Source organism: Musca domestica, unplaced genomic scaffold (assembly GCF_030504385.1).
Source record: "Musca domestica strain aabys unplaced genomic scaffold, Musca_domestica.polishedcontigs.V.1.1 31, whole genome shotgun sequence".
Lineage (NCBI taxonomy): Eukaryota > Metazoa > Arthropoda > Insecta > Diptera > Muscidae > Musca > Musca domestica.
In genome coordinates, this window is record NW_026712309.1 from 7,980,057 (window position 1) to 8,006,068 (window position 26,012).

At 34.2% G+C, this 26,012-nt stretch overlaps 2 protein-coding genes across 4 annotated transcripts in view; one reads left to right on the top strand and one right to left on the bottom strand.

Annotated features, from left to right (window-relative positions):
- LOC101890659 (E3 ubiquitin-protein ligase RNF25) overlaps positions 1-25,110 on the bottom strand; it is a 99,874-nt gene extending 74,764 nt beyond the window's left edge. The window contains exon 1 of the mRNA XM_005183552.4: positions 25,092-25,110. The gene's annotated coding sequence lies outside the window, so the exon portion shown is untranslated. The remainder of the gene's footprint in view (positions 1-25,091) is intronic.
- LOC101890430 (sodium-dependent neutral amino acid transporter B(0)AT3) overlaps positions 1-25,754 on the top strand; it is a 73,108-nt gene extending 47,354 nt beyond the window's left edge. For 2 of the 3 annotated variants that reach the window (XM_005183551.4, XM_020036769.2), the window contains exons 3-9: positions 792-1,024; positions 1,093-1,670; positions 16,994-17,138; positions 17,205-17,566; positions 17,624-17,786; positions 17,851-18,054; positions 23,639-25,754. In XM_005183551.4, coding sequence (XP_005183608.1) covers positions 792-1,024; positions 1,093-1,670; positions 16,994-17,138; positions 17,205-17,566; positions 17,624-17,786; positions 17,851-18,054; positions 23,639-23,821 — 1,868 coding nt within the window. In that variant the 3' untranslated portion in view covers positions 23,822-25,754. Of the gene's footprint in view, positions 1-791; positions 1,025-1,092; positions 1,671-16,993; positions 17,139-17,204; positions 17,567-17,623; positions 17,787-17,850; positions 18,055-18,457; positions 18,527-20,052; positions 21,009-23,638 lie in introns of all 3 variants that reach the window. The other variant, XR_225585.4, reaches the window with a different exon arrangement.
- Positions 25,755-26,012: the final 258 nt, after the last annotated feature.

Consider the following 26,012-nt stretch of genomic DNA (forward strand, 5'->3'; position numbering starts at 1 on the left):
TGTGGCATGTAGCGCCATCTTGTTGAAACCACATGTCAACCATGTTCAGTTCTTCCATTTTTGGCAACAAAAAGTTTGTTAGCATCGAACGATAGCGATCGCCATTCACCGTAACGTTGCGTCCAACAGCATCTTTGAAAAAATACGGTCCAATGATTCCACCAGCGTACAAACCACGCCAAACAGTGCATTTTTCGGGATGCATGGGCAGTTCTTGAACGGCTTCTGGTTGCTCTTCACTCCAAATGCGGCAATTTTGCTTATTTACGTAGCCATTCAACCAGAAATAAGCCTCATCGCTGAACAAAATTTGTCGATAAAAAAGCGGATTTTCTGCCAACATTTTGGTAATAAAATTCAATGATTTGCAAGCGTTGCTCGTTAGTAAGTCTATTCATGATGAAATGTCAAAGCATACTGAGCATCTTTCTCTTTGACACCATGTCTGAAATCCCACGTGATCTGTCAAATACTAATGCATGAAAATCCTAACCTCAAAAAAATCACGCTTTATATAGAACATTATTTTGAAAAGAAATTTTGATCTTTCATTCAGTTTCCGCGGTTTTCAATTATTTATTCAAAATCAATGCAACAAGTTCTTTGGTTTTTTGATTGTTTTGATAGTAACTCTGGCATTACAAGCCAAACAGGTAGACCTCTCTATTCTTGTAATATTTTCAAAGTTAGCCTACATTTTCTTCATTGTACCATGAATTTCACTAGGTTTCGTTAAAATTAAAATTAAATTTCTCACAAATAATGTAATTTGTGTTGTTTCTTTTTTTCAGGTGCGTTTTTAATACCTTTCATGGTAATGCTCATACTGGAGGGCATCCCGCTCTTCCTCATTGAACTGGGCATGGGGCAGAGAATGCGTTTGGGTGCCCTGGGTGTGTGGAATACAATTCATCCCTGGCTGGGAGGGATTGGAATATCTTCGTGTATTGTAACGTTGTTTGTGGCGCTGTACTATAATGTGATTATCACCTGGGTGTTTTTTTACCTATTCAACAGTTTTCGGGTAAGTCTGCAACGTTAGAAATGATCTTGAATTGATTCACATTAAAATCCTCTCCCCTTAATTGTTAGTATCCCCTGCCGTGGGCGTCATGTCCCACCAACGAGACGGGCGCAATTGTAGAAGAATGTGCGCTGTCGTCAGAAACTGCGTACTTCTGGTATCGCACCACCTTAGACGCTGCTCCGTCCATGGAAGAGCCAGGTGGCCTCAAATGGTGGATTGTGTTGTGCCTCCTGCTGTCATGGACCATTGTGTTCTTCATTGTGATGAAGGGCATTCAGAGTTCCGGTAAAGTGGTCTATTTTACTTCGCTCTTTCCCTATATTGTGCTGACAATCTTCTTTATACGCGGTATAACATTACCTGGCGCCAGTGCGGGTCTAATGCACATGTACACACCGAAAGTGGAGAAGCTGGCCGACCCGACGGTGTGGCTCGATGCCGCCACGCAAGTCTTTTATTCCTTTGGCCTTGCCTTTGGATCGCTGATAGCCTTCGGAAGCTACAACACGCCCAAAAATAACTGCGTTCGTGACGTCTTGCTTGTGTCGGTGTGCAACGCTGTGACAGCAATTTACGCCAGCGTGGTCATATTTGCCATTCTCGGCTTCAAGGCGACAGCGAATGTGGATCGTTGTGTCGAACAGTAAGTATCTGAATTAGTCTGTGAATAACATCATGCGGTGGACCTTGTTCCCATTCGAACACGAATTCAAGATCATTGTTATTAATTCTGCGCTCTCACATACACAGAATGCACAGAAAGTCTACATAGTCGCCGAGAATTGTAAATTGTTTGCCCTGCATTGATTTTGCAGTCCGCATCGTTTGGCTTTGGGCGACAATGTGAAAAATGTTGTAAATCTTGATGTTTTTCCGACGTATTGACGTTATTTTTACACCCTCACGCCAGTGTAGGGAGGGTATTTAGATTTGGTTATTTATAAGTTATAACAAAAACAGTGTTGATGTGATCGAGCATTCGTCGTCAGTCCGAAGACAGACTTTTATTCGGTTTTTATGATGGTATTCTTCGTTTGCCGATGCTGAGTCTCGGTCCGAATGTGCATTTCATTATTTGGTAATGACGGGAAAAGGGTCTTTTTTGTGATGGTTTTGCAGAAACAACCCATTATTTTCAATCTATTGCTAATGCATACGGTATTTTTTTAATTAGCTTTTAATCCTGTATTTATTTTAAGATAATTGTTGTGCACATAGGAAGCAAATCCGGGGGAATCTGATTTAGTTGAGACTTGGCACGTTGTAATTTAGATTTGTATTGAATTTCGGTCCGACGCAAAACTGTTAAATATTGTTCACTACTCCCGGGTTAAATCGTTGAATAACAATAGCTCTCATAAAGTACGAAAGACTCCTCAATTTGCTTTAAACAACATCCATACCAATATTTCTACCAACATTATATATTGTGCGAATATGAGATTTATCGGTCCACTGCTTCCTTAGAAAATTGACATTTAGTCACTCTCATTTCCGGTAATTTCCCCAGAAAGGAGCAAAAAGATTGGATAACCATAACTTTTATGACCATAACTTCTCTAGGGTTGAAAGTATAATGACCCAAAGACAACTTCGACTTTTAAGGCCATGGCAAAATAAAGCAATAATATTTATTTGCAAGATCAAGCATCGCTCGGAGAATTCAATTGCTTCATAATCTCAATATACTGTTTTGTTGACTTATGAAACAAGCTACAACTTCTTGTGTTCTACTGAAATCAACAACAAAGATAAAGATGCATTTCATTATTTGGTAATGTAAAGTAAAAAATTATCGGTCGGTTTTGCCGACAGATGTATACCCTCAGCCAATGTCCGATTATTTAAAAATATTTTGACTTCTGTTATGAATTTTCAAACTCTTGACCCTCATTGTCCATTTCATATTGGACCTAAATAAATATGATATAAATATTATTATGAATATATAATAAAATCGAACATTTACATCCAATATATGGAAATTCTTAAATTCCATATTCATCCCAGGATTCGGGTTGAGAGGCATATATTTAGATATAGCAAGATGTAAAGAATCGCTGAGTTGTTTTGCAATTTATGACAGATAAAAGTATTGACAATTGTGTCCCTTTGTGGGTGAGGTATCAGAAGGGGTTCGCAGATATATATCATCTTCACAACAGATCTTGTGTTTGCAAAAATGTTTGTATTTGTGAAATTTGAAGAGAGTTGGATACTTATTTCGCTTTCTTTGAGCGTTATGTTTTTCAAAATCTTCAACGCTATGTGGAACAGGTAGCAAAAGAAATAGTCCGATTTCTAACATCTTTATAATAGATCTTGTGTTGATAGAAATATTGAGATGTACCATGTCTGGAATGGAATCGTATGTTGATTTCGTTTTTTATAAACTTCATGGATATTCAAAATTTTGAGCGTTTGTGAGGGAGGTGCCAGGAAGCGGACCGATATTGTTAATTTTCGCACCAGACCTAGCAGTGACGCAAATATTAGGATATGCAAAGTTGGAGCAAAATCAGATTTTCGTCTCTTTCTGTGCAACCATTTGACCTTCCGACCATTTGTGGGGGTGGTACCAGAAGGAGTGGACCTATATATTCCATCTTAACACAATACCTTGAGTTAATATAAATATTTTGATCTGTGAAATATGAAGACAATCGGTCTCTTACATCACATTTTATGAGAGTTGTAATTATGTTAAATGTTGACCCTATGTGGGGGAGGTACCAGATATTGCCCATTTTCGCACCAGACCTAACACTAACGCAAATATTAGGATTTGCAAAGTTGGAGCAAAATCGGATTTTTGTTCAAAAAAAAATATATATATTTTTTTTTGGAAATTTCGAACATTTGTGGGGGAGGTACCAGAAGGACTGGAGGATATACTCCATCTTAACACCAGACCTTGGGTTAACATAAATATTGGGATGTGTGAAATTTGAAGAATTATTCAAAATTTTGACCATTTGTGGGGGAGGTACTTGATGGAGTGGACCGATATTGTCCATTTTCACACCTGATCTAGCACTGACTCAAATATTAGGATGTGGACCGATTGAAAAGGAGTGAACCGATATTGCCCATCTACGAACTCGATCTAAGTTTGACAAAAATATTACGATGTACCAAGTTTGGACCAAATCGGATACTCCCTTCGAGAGTTATTGTGCGCACCAGCCAGACAGACAGACGGACGGGCGGACATCGCTAGATCGTCTCCAAATCTCCTGAAACGGATTTGGTCCAAAGAGGCCTAGGGTCCAAAACCGTTATTTCGACTGAAAACCCTGAAATGTTGAATATGTGTATTTTTAAATTCACAGTTGGGCCATAGCGGTCCATATTTTCGTGTATCCCCCACATAACAGTACCTATCGATATTTGGTATTTTGATCATTTTCATTTTCCCAATTACATTTTCCAACGAAATTGCTTAAAATTTGGTGTTTCTACCACCTGTGGCACAATATTCCCTGTATAAGACTACGCTTTCATAGAGTACCTATATTCAACGTTTTTTTATTTTAGTCAAATTTTCATAATAGATAACGGCGGAATCATCGATAACATTAATCTTTCAATTGCTTATAATTTCCTTAATTAACGAAATTTGTCGGTATGTTAGAGACGAAATTAAAGTCGTCGCTAAGACCTCAAGATTGATAAAATTTTGTCAACTTTTTGTTTCTATTTTATATGAGAATTTTACATTTGAAAGTTTACATGAGAATTATGCCTTTGTCGGTACTACCGAGAGATTTACCGAATTGCACCACTGATTTGATAGAGAAACTAACAACAGGCAACAACCCTTACTGCAGGAAATTATATTTGTAGGTTCAAGTTTTGGCATAGCATCGTTCTGTCAATTTCACTGGCATTTATAGATTAAAATTGAACTCGTTTGAATATTGAATCTGAATACTTTTATTTTTCAAGAATCCCTTTACAGCATTGTGGAGCGTATTAAAATTTCGACCCGGCCGAACATAACGCTTTTCTACACGTTTAGTGCAGTGATCTAGTGAAATATGTACACGTTATCCACACTTGCCAATAGCAATCTCCGTTCGGATTGCTAATGGCCCTATTCAATCAACGAGGTGCTATCCCGAACTATGTTTTCACAATTGATTTTTACAAAAAGTTATGTAAGCAAGTGCAGGGAACACGTGCTACGACAATTGTTTCTTAATTGTTTTCGATACGCTGTCATTAAGGCTTCGTTTGTGGCATTTATTGGAACCGACTGATTCCCAAGGCATTAAAGTGTATTTCGAACGTCGACGTTCTTCCATCGAGAAATGTAGGAAAATAATGAAATTGTTTCAAATGTACACGTGTATGTATGTATGTGTGCATGCAATAAGTGAGCTTTCAAATTGATTCCGTTGGTTATTTGTAATGAATCTATTCTAGGAAAAGTAATTTGCAAATTGGTGCAACCTTTTAAAATCGAATTAAGAATAGTTCATTTATTATGGATGGCCCAAACAACATTTCTGTCATTCTAGGTGGGAAACCTAGTATAAACAAGTAAAACGACATTCAATTCAGCCGAGCCAAACCTCTAATACCCTCCGCCATTAGGTAGAGTACACATTTTTATACAACAGTATCTGGATTCAAACGTGGTTCACTTTAAACTACAAACACCATGGGGCCATACTGAGGAAACCTATATAGACAATTTTATACTACAAAGATTGTACGGTTGTATGGAAACCATTGACCAATACCGTCAATGTTTTGACACCGGTTGTAGAATCCATTGTAAAGTACAAATACGAAATTTCACACAAATCAATTAAAAAATGTGGCAAGAATCATAAAAATATCGAATATCGAGAGGTACCATCATATGGGGGCTATACGAAAACGTGGACCTAGATATTCAATGTTCTGCCACCGGGGCTGGAACCCATTACGAACTACAAATACAAATTTTCAGAAAAAATCCGAAAATACCAACCATCTTAGACACAATATAAACTACTGTGCCAAGTTTTTAAGCTCAACTTCAAATAATGTAGGCTGTATGGTGATTTCAACAGACAGACGGACTTCCTTAAATCGATTATTATTTATGCTGATCATGAACATATTTACTTTATTGGGCCTATGACGAATATTTAGAGGTATTACCAACAGAGTCCCAATAAATGCTGTTTTTTTGATCGTAGTAAAATGCAGTGACAATTAAATAATATCCGTCTGTCTGTCCGCCAATCAGTTAAAATCTCTATAGATCGGTGGACCTGGGCCAATACCAGCTGTTTTAAGGGGCTATTCCAAAATATATACCTACACTTTACACTTTAATTCATATTAGGAAGTACCTTTACATAGGTGCTACTCCAAAACATTGATCTCTTAGAAGGCACGATGCCAAATATGGGTCAATCAATTGAAACATATTGCAAGGCCCCGGAAAGCTAAAATCAGGGGGATACTTTAATGAGGGTTATACCAAAACGTGGGCCATATTTATAATTTTTGAAAGGACATTTTCTTCATTCTAAATTCTCAAGTTACCAAAATTTGTCAAAATAAGTTTGAAAAATATAAAAAATACTTTAAATCGGGTTATACCCTTATATGTGGGCAATATCAAAACGTAGGCCTTCATGACCCATATTTTGTACATTTTGTACATGTAACCCATTGGATTGTATCAAAACTAAAACTCTATAGTAAATTTTGCAAAGTATAGAGCAAAATATTTGAGGCTTTTTGTGTATGGTTAAGGCTATGTATAATGGTTCCAAAAAAAAGTTTAGCCTGGTAACCGAAAACCATTTTTGGAATTTTGATCTATTAACCGAATACTATTCACTTAGAATTTTCCAACCTCCAGATTGGCTGTTGCGCAATGTCGTTACTTGCTATTGCATGAAACGGTACTTGTAATTTAAGTATATTAAAGATTTCGATTTAAGTATATTTCCAGCTGAATTACGATGTAGGACCTGTGGTTGGAGAGCTAGATGCCAATTCTAGTCAGGAAAGACCGTATTGTGCACTTATTTCATATTCTTCATTTCGCATACAGAATTCAAAGCAGAAAAAAAACAATAACAAATGCAAACTTCAATATAGAATGTCAAAATGGAAAAAAAGAATGATGCGCTATAAAAAAATTCGAAAAATTAAAAATAACAACATTTTTATTAGCAAATTTTTATGCATTTTTTTGGATTAAACTTTTTTAAGAAATCATTCAGAAATGGTGTAAATTGTCAAAATCAGGCCACAAAAAATCCACAAAAAAAAAAAAACGATTGAATTCAATATAATAAGCCAAATTGAAAAAATCTTACATTATATGAAATTGACAGAAAAGAAAAAAAATGTAAATAGAATGTACTACTATTTTGAAATTCGATTCCATTGGATTTTTTTTTCGATTTCTTTCCCCGATTTAATGAATTCTGCACTGAGATAGTCGTTTTTATTTGTAAGCGATTTTGAAAAAGTAACCATTCTTTAACTTTGGTGTGACCGCGTTAAATTATTTCGACAACATCTATTCAGTTTCGCCACCACATAATTCGGAACTACACTTCAATGTAACCCGCCTGCAATTTCAGTCCTCAAGAAATCAAGTCAATTAAATGAAGTCAATCAAGTTGAAAAAACCCGATGGTACACGATAAAATATTGATTTTTTCGTTCAGAGGCCGGTTATTACATCTTTCCGATAGATAAAAAAGTGATGTTGTAGGACACATAAATCGTTTTTCGTTATTACAAGTCTCATTTAAATAAAAACTGTCCAATAAGCAAAAGGCCAGACCATCTTCCCTTTATCTTTTAACGTAAAGTTTACTGAATTCATGTTGCCATATTTTACATTGATAATATGACAATAACAGCAAAATATATTTAAATAAAGAAATGGATAACGCAAATCATTTAATTTATATTGAAGAACTAAATTATAAATTTATTTCACGAAATTACTTACAAATTCGTTTTGTTTATTATTTTCAACCTAAAATGAAGATGCCATTGTGAAAAAATGCTGTGACTACCAGTTACTTTTACAAAAAAACTTGCCATATCTCTGTAAGAAATGCATACACTTTAAAGGAAAGATGTAATAATGAGAATCCGATAATGTGAACTTTATCCTTCACTTTTCCTAAAGTAAGGGATAACAAAAGTGGACTATAAAAGGAAGATATAAAAACGGGCCATAGCCTATAATTTTACCCAATAAACACATAAAATCTATAAATAACAGTTTTGCCCGTTGTCGCTTTATACTCCCCAAAACCAAAAAAAAAAAAAAAAACACTACAAGTGTACATCAAAATGGAAAAAAAATCATGCCAAATAAAACACTACTATTGTAGATTTCAAAAGCATTTTGACTTTAACTTTTAAAATTCACATTTTTACGCGATTTTTACTCTGCCAAGAGGCAATTCCAAATTTGTCAGAATCGTTAAAATCAATCCAGCGGTTCTTGTGTTATAAGCGTAGTAACTAACTCAACTTTCTTTTATATATATAGACTAGGAGGCCCGGTCCGCGTTGCCGGCCCGTACTTTTAGTCGTTATGGCTTATTTTTAGAGCATAATAAATCACAGATCTGAGCGGCACAATTTTTATTATAAGTAATGATTCCATAGTATTTTTTTCAAAATAGAAATAAGTTATAATAGATGTTCACCTACCGTCGGTTTTAGATTTTTTGAATAGCATGATCCTATTCTTCAGCCACAGGCTTTAATTTAAGTGTTAATGTGTGAAAACTCACCTCAATTTTTGGTATAGTAAAGAGTTTAGCAATATTTTCCATTAAAATGAGGTGAATTTGGGAATTTTTATTTCCAACGTTTAAAATACAGTCCTGTGAGGTATTTAGTTTTGGCCACCTCACAAATGAGGTGTGAATGATTTAAGAATAGTCAAAGATAATTACTCTTTTACACCCATTGCCGTAAGGTGGGAATTAACTTTTTTGTCATTGAAATTGTGCGTTGGAGACACCATAATTTCCATATTTATACCCTACAACACTATGTGTCGGTAGTATTATAATTTAGATTGGGCCAAAAATCATGTAACACCACGAAATATTGGTTTCCCACATAGGAAAGTATATATGGATCTTGCCATCTCGCCGAGCTGAGTCGATCTAGCTATGTATGTCCATCCGTCCGTCTGTCAATGTTAATTTGTAATCACTCTACATGTCGCAATTATGGCCCGATCTTCACGAAATTTAGAATGGAGGTGGGGCTAAGGTCATAATAGAACCTTATTACTTTTGGAGATGATCGCATAATATTTAAAATTTATGGTTTTGCAGTTGCTCTACAGGTCGAAATTATAGACCAATCAAAGCGAAATTTAGCATGGGGCTAGAGCTTAGGGCTGGGCAGAAGCCTTCCAATTTTGATGGTCATCGGGTGATATTTAGTGGGTGAAATAGGCCACAACAATTGTGTTAAATAAAAGTACAACCTTCCATTAAACCGCGAATATTTTTAATCCCGGCGAAATCATAAATAGACGAACAGGTCAATTCTGACCATTACTTAGACGCCGACAGTAAATATATCGGTTATATATAGCGAAATATATACAATATGTATATACAAAGAAAGGGGATGTTAGTTAGAATGATTATATCTCAAGATTGACTAGGCCGATTTTGACAAATTTTGTCAATTCAGAATGCCCTCTTGACATAAAGGAATAAAATCTAAAAAAATCGCATAAAAAGGTATCAATAATGATGTTAATATAGATTTTGTAGTATTTTGTGACATTTTTTTTTAATTTTTCATATTTTTTATCGCATGCGATTTTTTCAATTTGACTTATAATATTTTGTAATATTTTTTCACCTTACAACACAGGTTGGGGATATTATATAAGTATTGCAAATATCGTCCGATCCTCACGATAATTTTCACAAGGGTAGGGTTGGGCTAAGAAGGGCTAGGCCTATTGTTTTCAAAGATGTCTGCAATATATTAGGGGTTAAAATGGACCAACAACTAAAAATGTTCCTGATTTTGCAGCCGTTATAAAGGTCACAAATATAAACCATTGGATTATATTTAACTGTAAAATGGACTACAACAACTAACAGCCTGACGGAGTGCATAAATATTGGGCAAATGTTCCTAGTCAAAATCCTAACTTCAAATGCGAAATGTTCCAATATGGAGTTGGACATAAGGGGGCTTCTAACATATTGTAGTGTTGTAGGGTATAACATAGTCGGCCCCGCACGACTATAGCCTTTGCTTACTTGTTTTAATCATAGTATAATTCAATGACGATTAAATAAATGTTCGGTCTCGTGTTTCTTTCTAATATTCGTAATTTTTTCCATGTTTCTGCCACAATTTCTGACTGAACGAGTCCCAGTTTGACATTTCAGAGTTTATTTCATATAAGTTCCTAAACAATATTCCCTTGAGGATAACAAATTCAATAGAATACAAAATGGTATTTTCTGACCATACATTGGTTACAAATACTTAAATAAATGCCTATGTGAAAAATTATCTGTAAGATGGTTCTCTAACCCAGAATAGCCTAAATACATTTTTGTAGCCAAATCAATTAATGAATGTGGTCAAAACCTAGATGGGCCCTACTCCGAAAATTGCAAATTGTATGCGAAGAGGTTTTCTACCCCCTTAGGAAGACAGATGCCAAATAAGGGCCAAAAAAATGAAAAAAGTGGCCAAGACCCCAAAAATAGCTTAAATCATATGACGGTTATACAAAACGTAATCAGTATTTGCAAAATATGCTTGAAATCGGGTTGTACCTGTATCCGGGGCTTATGAAAGTATCTGAAGTTTAATAAGAATTTCTGAAAGGATAGAAATAATTTTCTTACTTCTATTTTGTGCCCTTTATATTCGGTATTTCACTGATTGCAGTCCCAATGAATTTTGCATTTTGAGTTCTCATTGGACGGATTATTGTCATTTGGAAGAAGAAGGTAGACGTTTTGAAATCAGCCCAATAGCGCTTGGTCATTTTTGTTTGTTTAAATGTGTTCGCATGTTTCAGCTGAAGGACGATGTAGGTCCTGGAGTTGCAAGCTAAATACAAATTTTAGGCATGAAAGATCGCCATTTAACATCGAATTGCGCACTATTTCATTGTTGATATTATTCATTCAAAAATCAGAACAATAAAAAAGGACAATGCTATTTTGTCCTTTACGCAAAAAAAGATTTTTTGATTAATATTTTTATTGGCATATTTTTACGCTTTTAATTTTTTTTGTGCCCAGATACCATTTTGAAGTTGTATGAATTGTCAAAATCCGTCAAGCCGTTCTTGAGTTATAAGCATAGTAACTAATATAACATTCTTTGAAATGGTGGAAATAATTCATTATTTTGTTCACAAAAAACGATTCAATTTAATATAATAAGCAAAATTAAGAAAGGTGGTACATTATATAAAATTGACAGAAAAGTAAAATAAATTGAAAAAAGAAAAAATCTTCAACTTGTTCGCTTGTTTTTTACAGCAAATGTTTAAAGGTCCTCACGAAGTTTGGTCCGTTCTATTATTTAAAATTCGATTCAATTGAAACAAAATTCTCTATTTTTCCCAGATTTTAGAATTTTTGCAATGCGATAAGCTGTTTTTTTTTTTATTTTTTAGTGATTTTGAAGAAGTAATTATCTTTTAACTTTGGTTTGACCGCGTTAAATTATTTTGACATCATCTATTCAGGTTCGCCACCCCATAATTGTCGTCGCTTAATATCACCAAAAAGACTACACATCATATTAAAATTCAGAAAGAAAAAAACACTACACATGTACATTCGAGAATAGGAATTCAAAATGGAAAAATATTATGTAAAATAAAACATTACTATTCTGAATTTCAAAAGTAAAAACAAAAAATTTGAAATCTTACATTCTTACGCGATTTTTTTTTTTTTGGATTTTATCCTTTTCTGCCAAGAGACAATTCCGAATTTGTCTAAATCGCTAAAATCAGATCAGCGGATCTTGAGTTATAATCGTGGTAATTAACACAACTTTCTTTTATATAAGATGTTTTATTTATAGCCTGTTCACAGAACTTTTGTTTAAGGCAGACAAACATTTGCTACCCTGAAAATCAAGTTTTATTTCAGTTCATTTACTTTTTTCGTCTGGGGGTAAAAGCTAATTTTACCCATTGCCCTACTGTCAAAAAATTGTTTAGGTTTACAAAAAGAAAATTTGTTTATTTATTTATTTTTTTAAATTATTACGTCCGTTAGTTTTAGACGTGGCGTGTCGGTGCCCGGATATAATCCTCACGGACATAAACCCCATTGCAATTATGGGGATTATGCCGGGTTTGTTTTTGGTCATAATCTCCATAACAATGTGAGGAATGTGGCTGCTTCCAACACAGACACAACCACCAGGGGGAGTATGACCGTTTGCTGTGTGGACCACTTACAAAAATAATTAATTTTAGAAATATTTTATTCGCGGTAGCCGGTGCAGGACACGCTCAGAGGAGAAGATCTCAAGCCCCGGTTTAAGGCCGGCTACTTGCAAGAATTATGAAATTTTGGTGCAGGAAAATTTTTTTGGGCAATTTTTTGGAAATTGACGGACATAACGCCCATAATAACGGGTATGCCCAAAGACTTTCCCTCTGGATATGTTTGGCACCGGCTATCGCGAAACAAAGATGTCTAAAATTAATTATTTTTGTAGGTAGTCCACACAGCAAACGATCATACTTTATTATTTGGATTATGGGGATTATCACCGAAAAAAAGGTCATAATCCCCATAATTGCAATGGGGATTGAGACCGTGGGGATTATGTCCGGGTTCAGGTTTTTGATTTTCTATTTCAAATAAAAGTGTAAATGGGGATGGCGGAAATATCAACCTAATCCGCCAAACGTTAGGTGATGCCACAAACCTCGAAATATTAGTCTAAGACTCACGATTTTACATATGTATCTACCTATATCTTCGAGCTTGGTCGATTTAGCTATGTGTGTCCCTCTGTCACTTTTTTATTTGTAGTCACGCAAACGCACGGGTTAGAGTTGAGACCAGAGAAGAAGCGCACCTATTGGGATCGACACAGCACAGCGGATGAAATGGACCATACCTTTTGTGTGAAATATCAATTTCCAAACACAATATTTTACTTTGCTCAAATTTTTTGAATGAACGATTGATACTTTGGCATTTCGTTTTGTTTGTGTCAAAGACATAAAGCAAAGACATAGAAGTGTAAAGATAGGACAAGACAGAGTCAAATTATGGTGACCCTGTGAAAATACCTCTGTTGTTACGATAACATAACAACATAGTTACCAATGATAACTGATTTAAACCGCTAAGGCAATATGCAAATTTACGGAAAGGTCTATGTAAGAGAATTTTATAAGTAAAATGTTGGAATTTTCAAATTTGTATTTCTTATCCGTTTCTTTAATTGTGGTTTTTATATTAACATGTCTCTGCGACGAGCTGTTATATATATAGTATAGACACAAACCATTTGCTCAGAATGCATTTTGTCTAGTCTTTACCATTTTAGGTCTTTGCATAAAGTGGTAAAGACTAGACAAATTGCATTCCGAGCTAATGGTTTGTGTCTATACCATTTAGATAACAGCTCATGACATTTCCATGTTAATATAAAAAACACATTTATTGAATAAAATAACAAAGAAAATTTGAAAATTTTAAAAATTAGGTTTCACAATTCTATTCCACAGACTTTCCCACTTAATTGTATATTTTCTAAGCGGTTTAAATCGCAAAACATGGTTAACTATGTTGTTACGATATCATAACAACAGAGGTATTTTCACAGGGTTGCCATATCTTGAGTCTGTCTTGTCCCATCTTTACACTTTTATGTCTTTGTTTGTGTTGGAGTTAGGTGAACCAAAGTTTGCCTATAGAAAAAAGCTATTTTTATTTATTTACGTACGGAAACCAAAAATTCTATTTGTCTGCCATTTGTCTTACAACTGGAAGAAAATAGGTTTGGTGAACAGGCTATTAATGTTCCGAAATTTCGAAACAGTAATTTATTTCTTGCCAATTCTCATATGAACGCCAATACTTCAGAATATCATTTTGACGCAAAACATTGGATTATATGTATGTATCGTTCGACTTTTATCAAACAAATTTTAAAAGTATGCAAAAATCCAATGTCTATGATGACATATTTGTTGGGTTGAATTCCTATCTCACGGAACCTGCTGCCATCTTCCAAGCAGGTAATATGAAAATATCCTACATTAAATTAAAGGCCACTAGTGATAGATCGGTCTACGGTTAGCTATGCGACTCCAATCTTCGAATAATATTGCAAAACAAACCTGCTAGAATGCCACCTCGACAACTGCAACAGATTGCCTCCGTATGACACAAGTGGGCCATTTATATAAAGATACGATGGTTCTTCTCTTCGTCATCATAATCACATTCTACCGTTGCAGTACCTGCTTGGCTGTTATCGTAGGAGATATGCAATCCATTATATGGTGGATAGAACTCCCCCACCCTACACGACATAGAGAGGGAGCTTCAACGATACACACTGATACAGTCACGGATGTTGTAGACCATTACAGACAGTATGAATGCCGCTCTAGGAGTTCTTTTTATACCTTCCACCATACATAGTATGGAGGATATATTAAGTTCGTCATTCCATTTGTAACTCATCGAAATAATCATTTTAGACATAACAAAGTATATATATTCTTGATCAGCGTAAAATTCAAAGACGATTTAGCCCTGTCCGTCTGTTGTAATCACGCTAGAGTCAAAACGATATAGATAGGAAGCCAAAATTTTACACAGATCAGTCTTTTGTCTGCAGGCAGTTCAAGTTCGAAAATAGTCCACTATATCGTGTAGCTCCCATACAACGGTACCTTCCGATATTCAGTATTTTGATGATTTTAGCCACATTTTCCAATGGAATTGTCTGATAATAAACAAAAGGAGTTCTTTTTTGAGTACTTTACCGTCCGGAAGAGAATTGTCCATATATAGCCCCCTTACAACGGTACCCCCGATATTCGGTATTTTGATGATTTTAGCCACATTTTCCAATGGAATTGTCTAAAAATAAACAAAATGAGTTCTTTTTTGAGTACTTTACCGTACGGAAGAGAATTGTCCCCCCTTACAACGGTACCCCCGATATTCGGTATTTTTTTGATTTTAGCCAAATTGTTCAATACAATTGTCTGACAATCAACATAAGGATTTCCTTCTGAGTGTTTTATCCCTGGAAGATTATTGTCGATATAGGTCCTCGATTTCGTTTATCCCCAATATAACGGTATTTTTATGATTTTATTAGTGGAATTGTCTAAAAATTCCAAATTCGTTCCAAATGGTGGAGGATATTCAAAGTTCGGACCGGCCAGTTATGAACTTCCGTATACATTCCTTATGTTTCGTGCACAGCAACAGAGCTGGTACTATAAAGTTAAATCACGAATAGTTTTCAAGGGTAGTCTACTTGTCCGACCTTATGTAGGCCTTGATTTTTATACTCCACGCCACACTGTTGTACGGGGTGTTCTGTCTTTGTGCATTTGTTTGCAACATACAGAAGCAAGTCAAATAAAGGATGTTTTCCCAAAAGCTTGCTGATTTGAAAATTAAATAAAACACATGCCAACTTATGAAATGGCCAAAACAATTTATTATTTGAAATATAAGTATATTCTTCCGATTTATATTTTATTGGTGCGCCATATGTGTAATCTTCCTTCAAATGGAATGGATTTCGTCGATCCAATTCAATCCCGATGCAAGTACTTCTTATTGGTGAAAATCGGTTCAGATATAACTATAGCTCCGATATATATGTTTCATCCGATCGGTATTTAGTCCATCACATTCGTAATATGCACTCCACAACAATGATATTTAGAAACAGATATCAGATACATTTCAGAAATACATACAAGATCAGGTTCAGGTTCAGATTTAGATTTTTCCCCCTATATATCTTTATCCGATTTGACGTTTATTGTGCATAAAATTGTAAATATCGGCCCAAATGGGGCAGATTTTACACATCCGACCGAATTTAGTTTAGAAGCAAATACTTTAAAGTTAGCAAGAGTCGGTTAAGATATAGCAATACCTCACATATATGTATTTCATCCGATTTGGGGTTAAGGTCCACCACAATCGTAATATACACTTCACTAGAATGATATTTTGTATCAGATAGCATATACAGCTGATACCAATACCTCAGCCAAATTTTATCGAGATCGGTCAGACATAGTTACAACTTTCATATATTTATTTATTCCTATTTATTTATTGACGGTTATTGTGCATCAAGTATTTAAGATTAGCACTTATTGGATGGGTGTTTGCACATTCAACTGAAGTAAAAACGACATTTGGGGAAAATCGGTTCCCATATATTTATTGATTCGACATATATTTTCATGCCCTTCACCTGTCATTCCGTTTGTAACCTCCCTAATTATTCGTCGTAGACTCCATAAAGTACACATATTCTTGATCAGCATAAGTCGATTTAACAATGTCCGTTGTTTACTTGTTTAATATAATGCTTTTCGAAGTCAGTCAGAGTTGGATATACACCCCATATATTAGTTCCACACTCAAAACAGGTTCATAATTGGTTCCACTTCATTAATTCCTTAGACAAATGTTTATTTATGTACTAAATATGCTTCCCGACAATTGACCTTCCTTCATTGGTTATTAAAAGAAATGTGCTTCGACAGCAAAGGAAGGATGCCTAACCCTGTAAATACACTTTAATATTATTCATTTAAAATGTTCCCTGAAGACAAATATTTGAATTAGAACTGCTACGGCTTACACGTCAGTCTTCGACCGAACGTCATAGGGCATCATAATCAACGTTGCACTCTGGAAGCCGCACGCGATTTTAATTGCTTTTCGATATTTTCAGAAACAAAGAAATACTTTTTAAACATTCAATGATAACGTCTCCAAATATAACAACGGAACAGTATGAAGGTGTTATAGCTGGCCTGAACATGACCGATCCCAAATTGGGACTTAGCATCTGCAGTTTGTCCAAAGAATTGGATAACGTGAGTAACATTGCGTTTGATAAATGTGAATGAATATATTTATTAAAATTTTATTGTGTTTTTCAGGCGGCCGAAGGAACGGGTTTGGCTTTCATTGTCTTTACACAGGCCATTGTCGAATTGCCAGGAGCGCCATTCTGGGCAGTTCTATTCTTCACAATGCTGTTATCGCTGGGCCTGGGCTCCCAGATCGGTATACTTGAGGGCATGCTGTGCACGTTGTTCGACATCGACATCATCAAGCGGGTTAAGAAACAACATGTAACTGGAGTGGTGTGTCTATTCTGCTTCATTGTCGGTTTCATCTTCTGTACAGGTGCTGGCGAGTATTGGCTTAAGATGTTTGACTCGTTTGCCGGTACCATTGGCCTTGTCGTGGTTGCTCTTATGGAAATGATTGCCGTTGTCTATATCTACGGACATGAGAGGTCTGCAAACGATCCGATGACGTGTCCAGCATGTATTGTGAATGTCTTTCTTTTTAGATTTACTGAGGATATTTATCAGATGACTGGTTACCGTCCCGGTTGGTATTGGCAGTTGACATGGCGTTTTATTGGGCCTGTGATTATGGTTGCCATTCTCGCCTCATCTATTGTATTCATGATCATCAAGAATCCTACCTATGGTGCCTGGAATGGTGAAACGGTAAGTTAGCTAGGGCACAGATTGGGCAAATATTGACTTTTCAATTTTACGTACAAAACAAAAGGGATCGGTTGAACCTAAGGATTACCCACCATGGGTGATGGGCATTGCATTAGCCATGATCTTAGCAGGTGTGTTGCCAATGCCTATAGTGTTCTTGATGCGAAGCTTCCAATGCCTCAAAGTGGATTTGGACATTCATCAAGGTTCGATAAGAAGAAATGAGACAACCGCCTCAACCAAAGAGATGATCGACAATGACGACGATGTAAGTACTGGAATATATCTCAATCTAAAGTTCACCCAACCCAAGGGTTGTTATACATACATGCACCTCTACATTAATACACCAATTCCCCTGTCCCTGTCGGGGTAGGTTATATTATTCAATGGGCTAACTCTGGCTATCACATGTACATAAGTATGAAGCTATGTACTTGCGTATATAACCATTTTTATATTGTCAATTTGTGTTTTAACAATTGTTCACATAAACATACAGAACGTCCCCATTAACATAGGGCCTATATTCGACAGCACATCATTGTATTATTTGTATTCACATTAATGTTTCATTTTCGTTTAATTCCTTCCCAAAATTGCTTCCGTTTCAATAAAACTGATCGACTCACCAAAAACAAAACAAAAAAAAAAAAACCACTAACAAACAGATTGTGAGTCCGGATATGCCACCACAAGATTCATTAGCGGCGACACGTTTCACAATTGGAGATTTTGAAGTAAGTTTCAGGTAGAAAGTTTTGCATCCATGACAACACATCAATGAAATCAATGCAATGTCTAAATCGGATCAAATCATTTTTGAGGGAAGGGAACTACATTCCCTTAACCAACTTACATATGTAGAAGTAAAGAACTACATTCCCTTAACCAACTTACATATGTAGAAGTAAAGAGTGAGAGAGATAGACAGGAGCTTCTTAATTTAAATTACAAATTTTGGCTTGAGAGACGTCGGTATCTGTTGTTAACATGTATGTTTGTTATTATTGTCCTATTACAATTTAAACAAAAGCAATGTATCTGCACCATAAAAACAATTTTATTATTTTCCCATTTATTGTTTTCTTAAAATAATTAAAAATTCTAATATTTTTCTTGACATCATATCTAGAATCTCGGCAGCGTTGATATATTGTATCTTCTAGATGTAGAATAACTTCAGTTTGATTTCGGGCATAGGCACATGATACATGTACCAATTCCCTCAAAATTATTGTACACCAAATGCATATTATCTGACCAAATAGAATAGATATTGGCACCTACGAACGAATTCCGACTATAATTAAGTTAAAGTAATATATATCTATAACCAAGATATTCGATACAATATATCAGAAATATGTTTGCCAAGTTTTGTCGCAATCGGTTCAGATTTAGATATAACTCCCATGCAATCCATCCATCCAACTTGATGTAAATAATACACCAGCGGTGATAATCCTGTCTAATAGAGTTGAATTTTCAATCAAACCATCACGAATATATATATATATATATGTATATATATTCGTGATGGTTTGCTTGAAAATTCAACTCTATTAGACAGGAGTATATATGTATCTATTTACATATATGTACCTATTTTATATCTATGCCTTTATATCTATGCCTTCTCAAAGTTATAATAAACATTCAATATCTGTTACGAGAGGTCACATACAGGTGAAAAAGATACCTCCGTCAATCTTAAGATTTAATTCCTATTGGTTACTTCCATCCGATTTCAGGGTTTAATCGCTCTAAAACCGTATTATACTTTCAATGACGATCATATTGGGTATGATTTACTTCACACAAATTACATTACTTACAGCATTACATATTGCAGCTAGAATTGCCTAATTTCTACGGGTTTCATTGTGTATTCTTAACGGGTTTCATTGTGTATTCTAAACAAGATAATTCTAGTTATAATAATTCAAAAAATACCAAATAAGGATACAAAATACACTATATTCACGTATTATCTAACTACTGTCACAGACGCACACTGCTTTTGACAGTAGCGTAGTAGGAACACAAAGAAAAAAGAATATATTTCCAAATGAAATCATGCTTTCGCGAAACGCTTTGGTTATATTCTCCATTCTATACTATGATTATATTCTCTATTCACTATGTAAGATTTGAGCGAAAAGACATTGTATTGTTTTCATTCACATAGTGTACTTGCGAAAAATACTAAAATATCATTTTTATATTTCTCTTCTAAATTTCTATATTGTCTTATTTCAAGCAGAACTAAAGATCCCCAAATTTGAAATATTTAAAATCAATTCTTACCCATATGACTCCACCTCCGAGTAATAAACGGAAGATTAGCGCTTAGAACTCAAAGGATATCCGTAATATATTTTTTCCTGTTTTGTTTCTGTTTTTATGAGCATAAATACTAGTTACCTTTTCCACCAAAAAAGACTACCCATAATTCACACAAACCCCTAAACATAGACATAATAACATTGAGCCAGCGACATAGAGTTTGAAATATCACCTGGCTAACTGGCATTTAACATTCGTCCACCTTCTTCGATTGGAAACAATGGGCCATATAATGTGCCTCCTATGATTATGAAAGATCCGTGAGAAATTATTTCCAAAAAGAACAATGCGACTGAAGAAGGAAAATCACCATTTGCGTGCGCTTGAAGAAATCCATCGACATCTGACAAATACATCTCAATACAAGATCGTTTTGATTCAAATGCACAAATCCTACAACGATCCGGATCCACGCCCAACCCCACAAGCACATCCTTTGAATGAAGAGTATGTAGTTTTAATATTAACGCTGATATTATCCAACAACAAAATAACTTCTAAACAACTATTCACATTGAAGGCCTCTGCTGAAAGCTCAAAAATGAACACATGTTCAATATTTTATATAAGAAAAAGCTAAAAATTAATACGAATATTATACCATTATAACACCCATACCCATACCCATACCCTCATTAACATTCATGTAATGCGATCACATTTGGCTAACCCTCGTTGTCCTCGTAATATTATTAACACAAATTATGCTACGATAACCTCGAATCATGAACCGCTAAGTTTTCATGCTCATGGTAATGGGTACGAAAAAGGAAACCATACATAATTTCCACCCAACAACACGCCTCATGTATGGACCTGGAAACCGTTCGCTTGGCATTGCACAAAAAACGCAGGCAATAGTCATCTCGAGAGGTAAATATAATATGAAAATCATTCAATAGAAGAGCATGCTTAAAATTTCACAAAAATAGATATACGCAGACATACTCCATTTAGATTTTATTTTTGTTTATAAAATTGAAACGAGAGATGCAATACATTATTCTGTGCAATAATATTCAGTCCGATGACTGGCGTCCAAAAACATAAAAAAGAAATTGCAATTTTCAAGGATTTTTTTAAATAACATAATTAAAATAGTTTTATTTATGTTTTCATTTTATTTATGACCTTATCTTTGCGATTTATTATTATTTATTATTCTAAATTATGTATTTATCTAAAAACGATTTATTTTGCCCAACAATTCAAAGATGTAAAAATCCGACAATTTTTCCTCCTGATCCTATATATTTTAAGACCATGTGCATATCTTTTTTCTAATGAAACATAAATCAACTATACAAGGATGATTGCAGGAGGATATTTCCTCATAACAATTCGATATTATTGATTAACAATTACTATTTTATTTATGGCAGTCGCCCAAATATGTACAACATTTACTAAATCAACATTTTGTTCAAGATGGTTTCACAGATCTCTGAAAATACTCCAAAAATTCAGTAAAATGAAATTCGTTTTTCAACTTGATGCAGAATTCTCCACTTTCGAAATACAATATGCGTTTTTTCGATGTTTTTTCTTTTTCAAAATCGTGTATGTTATTCACTTATAAACAAATAAAATTTCTATCCTTGCTTACGTATTTGATTACTTATTGTTTGTCAGAATATGGCCTGTTCTCCTCGTGCATCGAACATTCTCGAATTTCAAAATACCATCGAAAGCAAAAGGCTTACAGAAATAACCTTCACCGGTTTTCTCCATATCATCAAAATAGTGTATGTTTTAGCCCTATAAGGGAATTACGTTTGTATCCTTATTCACTGACAATTTGGTCCCAAGTTAATTATATTCATAATATAAATAAATCGAGAAATCGATTTGTAAAATATCGTTATTGATTGCCTGAAATTGTTGTGTAAAATTCCATTTAGTGTCCCAGGAAGCTATGTTCTCAGTCTTGGAGGCTAATTGGGAGTCGGAATATTGCAAAATAAATATGTATTAAATTACCCTTTAAAAAAGCAATAAATTACTGCAATTTTTTTCTTCATTAATAAATAGTACCGATTTAAACCGATGGTTTAAAGATTTCGGGATTTAACGAGTTTCAAAGAAAGATACCTTGAGTACCTGAACACTGTGAAAACATTTGTACTCGATATAACGAACAAACCCCAAAATTAGGGTAGATTACTGAATGTGCGAGGCGATGTTGATGTTAATGTGTACTCAGCGACGAAAAAAAAAACAATAAGTTTGAATTGAGCGAGAACATTTTTTTAAAGGCCAATGATATAGAAAAAAGGGGATTCCCACGATGTTGTCTTTTGTTTGATGCTGGGACTAATATTAATGCTGAAGAGGCGATACAAAAAACACCACATGTTCCTAAAATGAAAAAAAAGAAAATTTTTTTCGTTGAAGTCATTGAAAATAGAATTGTTTTAACGGATGTCAATAAAGTTTACATTATTCTTTACAACTACAATTCCAAGCAAGATCTCAATAAAAATGCATACCAATTACATTTACTTTATTGTTGAGTTGGTCTTAAATTAAATGCATAATAAAGGAATTGTCCAAATCAAATATTGCTATTGATATTTCAATAGGTTTTGAGTAAACAAGCCTTATTATAAATAATACTCGGTTTAATAAATTTTTCAATTTAACGGACAAAGCTGACATCGAAGAACTAGTGTACATTAATATTTAAATAATTTGTTGTTCATTAACTGCACAATAATCTTCGTCTTCAAACAGATTTCCAATTCTTGTGTCTCTGGAGTTACTTTTTGCCCAGAAAACACCACAATTTTCGCTGTTGTGAAAAAAATCTCACATTGAATGCACTAATGTTTTGTTATGCCTTTATTTATTTGGTTGTCTTTTATAGTAGACACGCTTTTTATAATAAGTGTTTTCTTATATAACATTCAATATCGTATATATGTTTCAATATCATGTCTTTAGTTTTCAAATTTGCCAATTTTATTTTCGAATTAATCGTAATTATCGAAAAATAACTGGTATTAATGTGGATTATATGAAATCGAAGATGATCCAGGATGTGCATCCGATTTGTACATCAAATCGAATACTATGTGTTTAGCGTACTTATGTCTTACAAATCTTAGCATTTACGCTCGTTGCTTCTTAAAATATTTATATGTATTCCTGTAAATATTTATTAAATAAAGGAAAAAAAATGTATTTCAATATTTCCCACATGGTACTGACCTGGTATTTGTTTGGTTTTTCATGTATTGTAAATCGACGTTGCAGGTTAATGCATAACTCATTTACTAATAATTCAATTTTAGACACACATTAAATTTATATTTTTCAGTTTTGGTTTTGCTGATATCATCATTAATGTTGTTTTGAGTACTAACGTTCAAATTTCATAATCATAAATGCTATGTATGTATATATTGCGCCATCAAAAGTTTGTTGCAAATAAACAAATCAATTAATTTATTTTGTTATTAATAATTACATAAATGCTAATAATGTTCAACACTTTTTTATAGGACGACGAGGATGATTTTAGTGGTCCTGCTTTGGGGGGACATGTTAAAACGCACAGCGATGCCTCGGACGACGAAGACGATAGGCCGGTTACAATGCGTAGTGCTATGATGCGAGTTACCGGAAATCACCTAGATGTGCCAACGAACCGAAAGCCGTTCAAAATGGAAGTTTTCGACTTGTAAATGCCTGTCCAATAGCTGCGGTAGATTTTGTTTTGTCACTTTGCCCACAAACTCGAACTTAATTTTTATTGGACCGAAGTAGCAGCATCATCCGGCAACATTCACAGCACTCGAACATTCTATCATACAGACATTACACAAGTACATATATACATATGTGTGAAAACCAAATTCAGATATAAATTATATTAATAGTTTAGCTACTAAGTGAAGAGGATACGTGCCGCCGAATGGCATTCGTCCTTGTAAATGAACTAACGAGAACAACTAATTGAAATTAAAAGTATTTGTAAAGTACCGAATTATGTAGAATAGTCTAGGAGTAGTAAGAACTAGGTCTAAGATTACAAAACGAAACTAAGACGACGACACATTTATTTGACAGCTAAATTTTGTTCTTCATACCGACCTCAATGCACACCTAAATATTACTTACAAGTTATATACTACTTATTACAAATGGCAGTAACAGTGTTTGCTATTAATTTGTTGTTATTGTTTATTTTTGTCAGTCACTTTCTACACAAAGCCAAAATCTAGCTTCTTAATGAATATAGAATACCTTTCCACAGAGTTAAACTCGACATATTCTAGAGGTGTGGTTATGTTACTTTTTAGCTGATTGTCAGGAGATAATTTCACCTAAAATCAAAAAAAAAAAAAAAAAAAAAAAAGATTACATAAACATACCACACATGCACACACAAACACACACACCAATGTACTCCATATTCCATAGTTTACTTTCGATTACCAAATTTATTAAATGTTTTGTTCCCTTTTCAATGAACGAAATCAAATGAATATTCCAAATAGACAAGTGTGTTCAATAGAATTTTATTCAAACTTAAAATTTAAAATTTAATCGTTTCAAAAATCGTCTACCATAGGAAGATTCTAGCATTTTCCGAGATTGGATTATTTTAATAAATAAAATGTAATTGATGTACATATCTTCATATCTTTCTAAAGGGAATGAAAGAGACACGATGCACGTAGAAGTTTATTTAAATTACATTCTGAATATTTCTTTTCACATTTTTTTAGAACATTTTTAACCTTTCTGTGAACACTACTTAAAGCACGTTTCAGACGCATATGATTGACGAAATGTCAATGAGAATAAATGGAAATCTATCGCTTCGCACTTGTCTATTTTAAAAATAATAAAGTATTTCGTATGACAAAAACTGCTGTGAATAGGTTATAGTGGTTGTAATTTAATGAAAATACATCTTTAGTAGTTTTAAGTAAATACACAAATACATACCAAACACAACCTACCAACACGTATTGTATTGATCTTGGTTTATCCGAAACGCAACAGCAAGAACAATTAATTAAAAAAAAAAAATAAGTTTATGATTAAATTATTCACACAGGAGAACATTGATTGACTTTGGACGATTTTTAATGAGACAATAAACGATTATTCATTATCGAGTGCGAGGAGTAAACATTTTTTATCGATTAAAGAACACAATGAAACATAGCTGAACAAATCTGTATTAGACCCTCACACACACACACACACACCCAATGACACACATAAGATGTTCGCATTAAAAATCTTCATCAGTTCTCATTGTCATTCTCATTTGAAAGTTTCATGCAGCCCAAGTTTTGGATATCAATTCAAATGCCAGAAAAATATTGCAAATATAATTTTAAAACAAAAGTACCTATTTTGGTTTTTTAAAAATAGATTTAAACGCATTGACAGAATTCACCCGGAAAATGGTGGACGCACTGTTGGGCAAACCTATTTAGATCTAAGTTATTCTAATTGTAGTCGAGGCTATTTTATGATATTAACAACAAAATCAACAACAATTAATATATATCTACTCTCAATAACCAAAAAAAAAAAAAAAAAAAGAAAATTGTTCGTTTTTAATTTTGATCCAAATAAAACCAAACAACAAACTATAAATTGAGTTTAATTTTATCTGTGACGTATCTATCTATATTAACAAGTAAAAAAGCTGGCAATTTTCAAAAAAAAAAAAAAGCGTTACGAACGTCAAATACCAAATTTGAAAACATTCCGGCGAATAATGTTGCTAAAATCATCAAAATACCGAATATCTGGAGATACCGTTATATGGAGGCTATACGAAGTCGTGGACCTGCACAGACAATCTCCTGTCATATGCTGTAATATCCATTACGAACTTCAAATACCAAATTT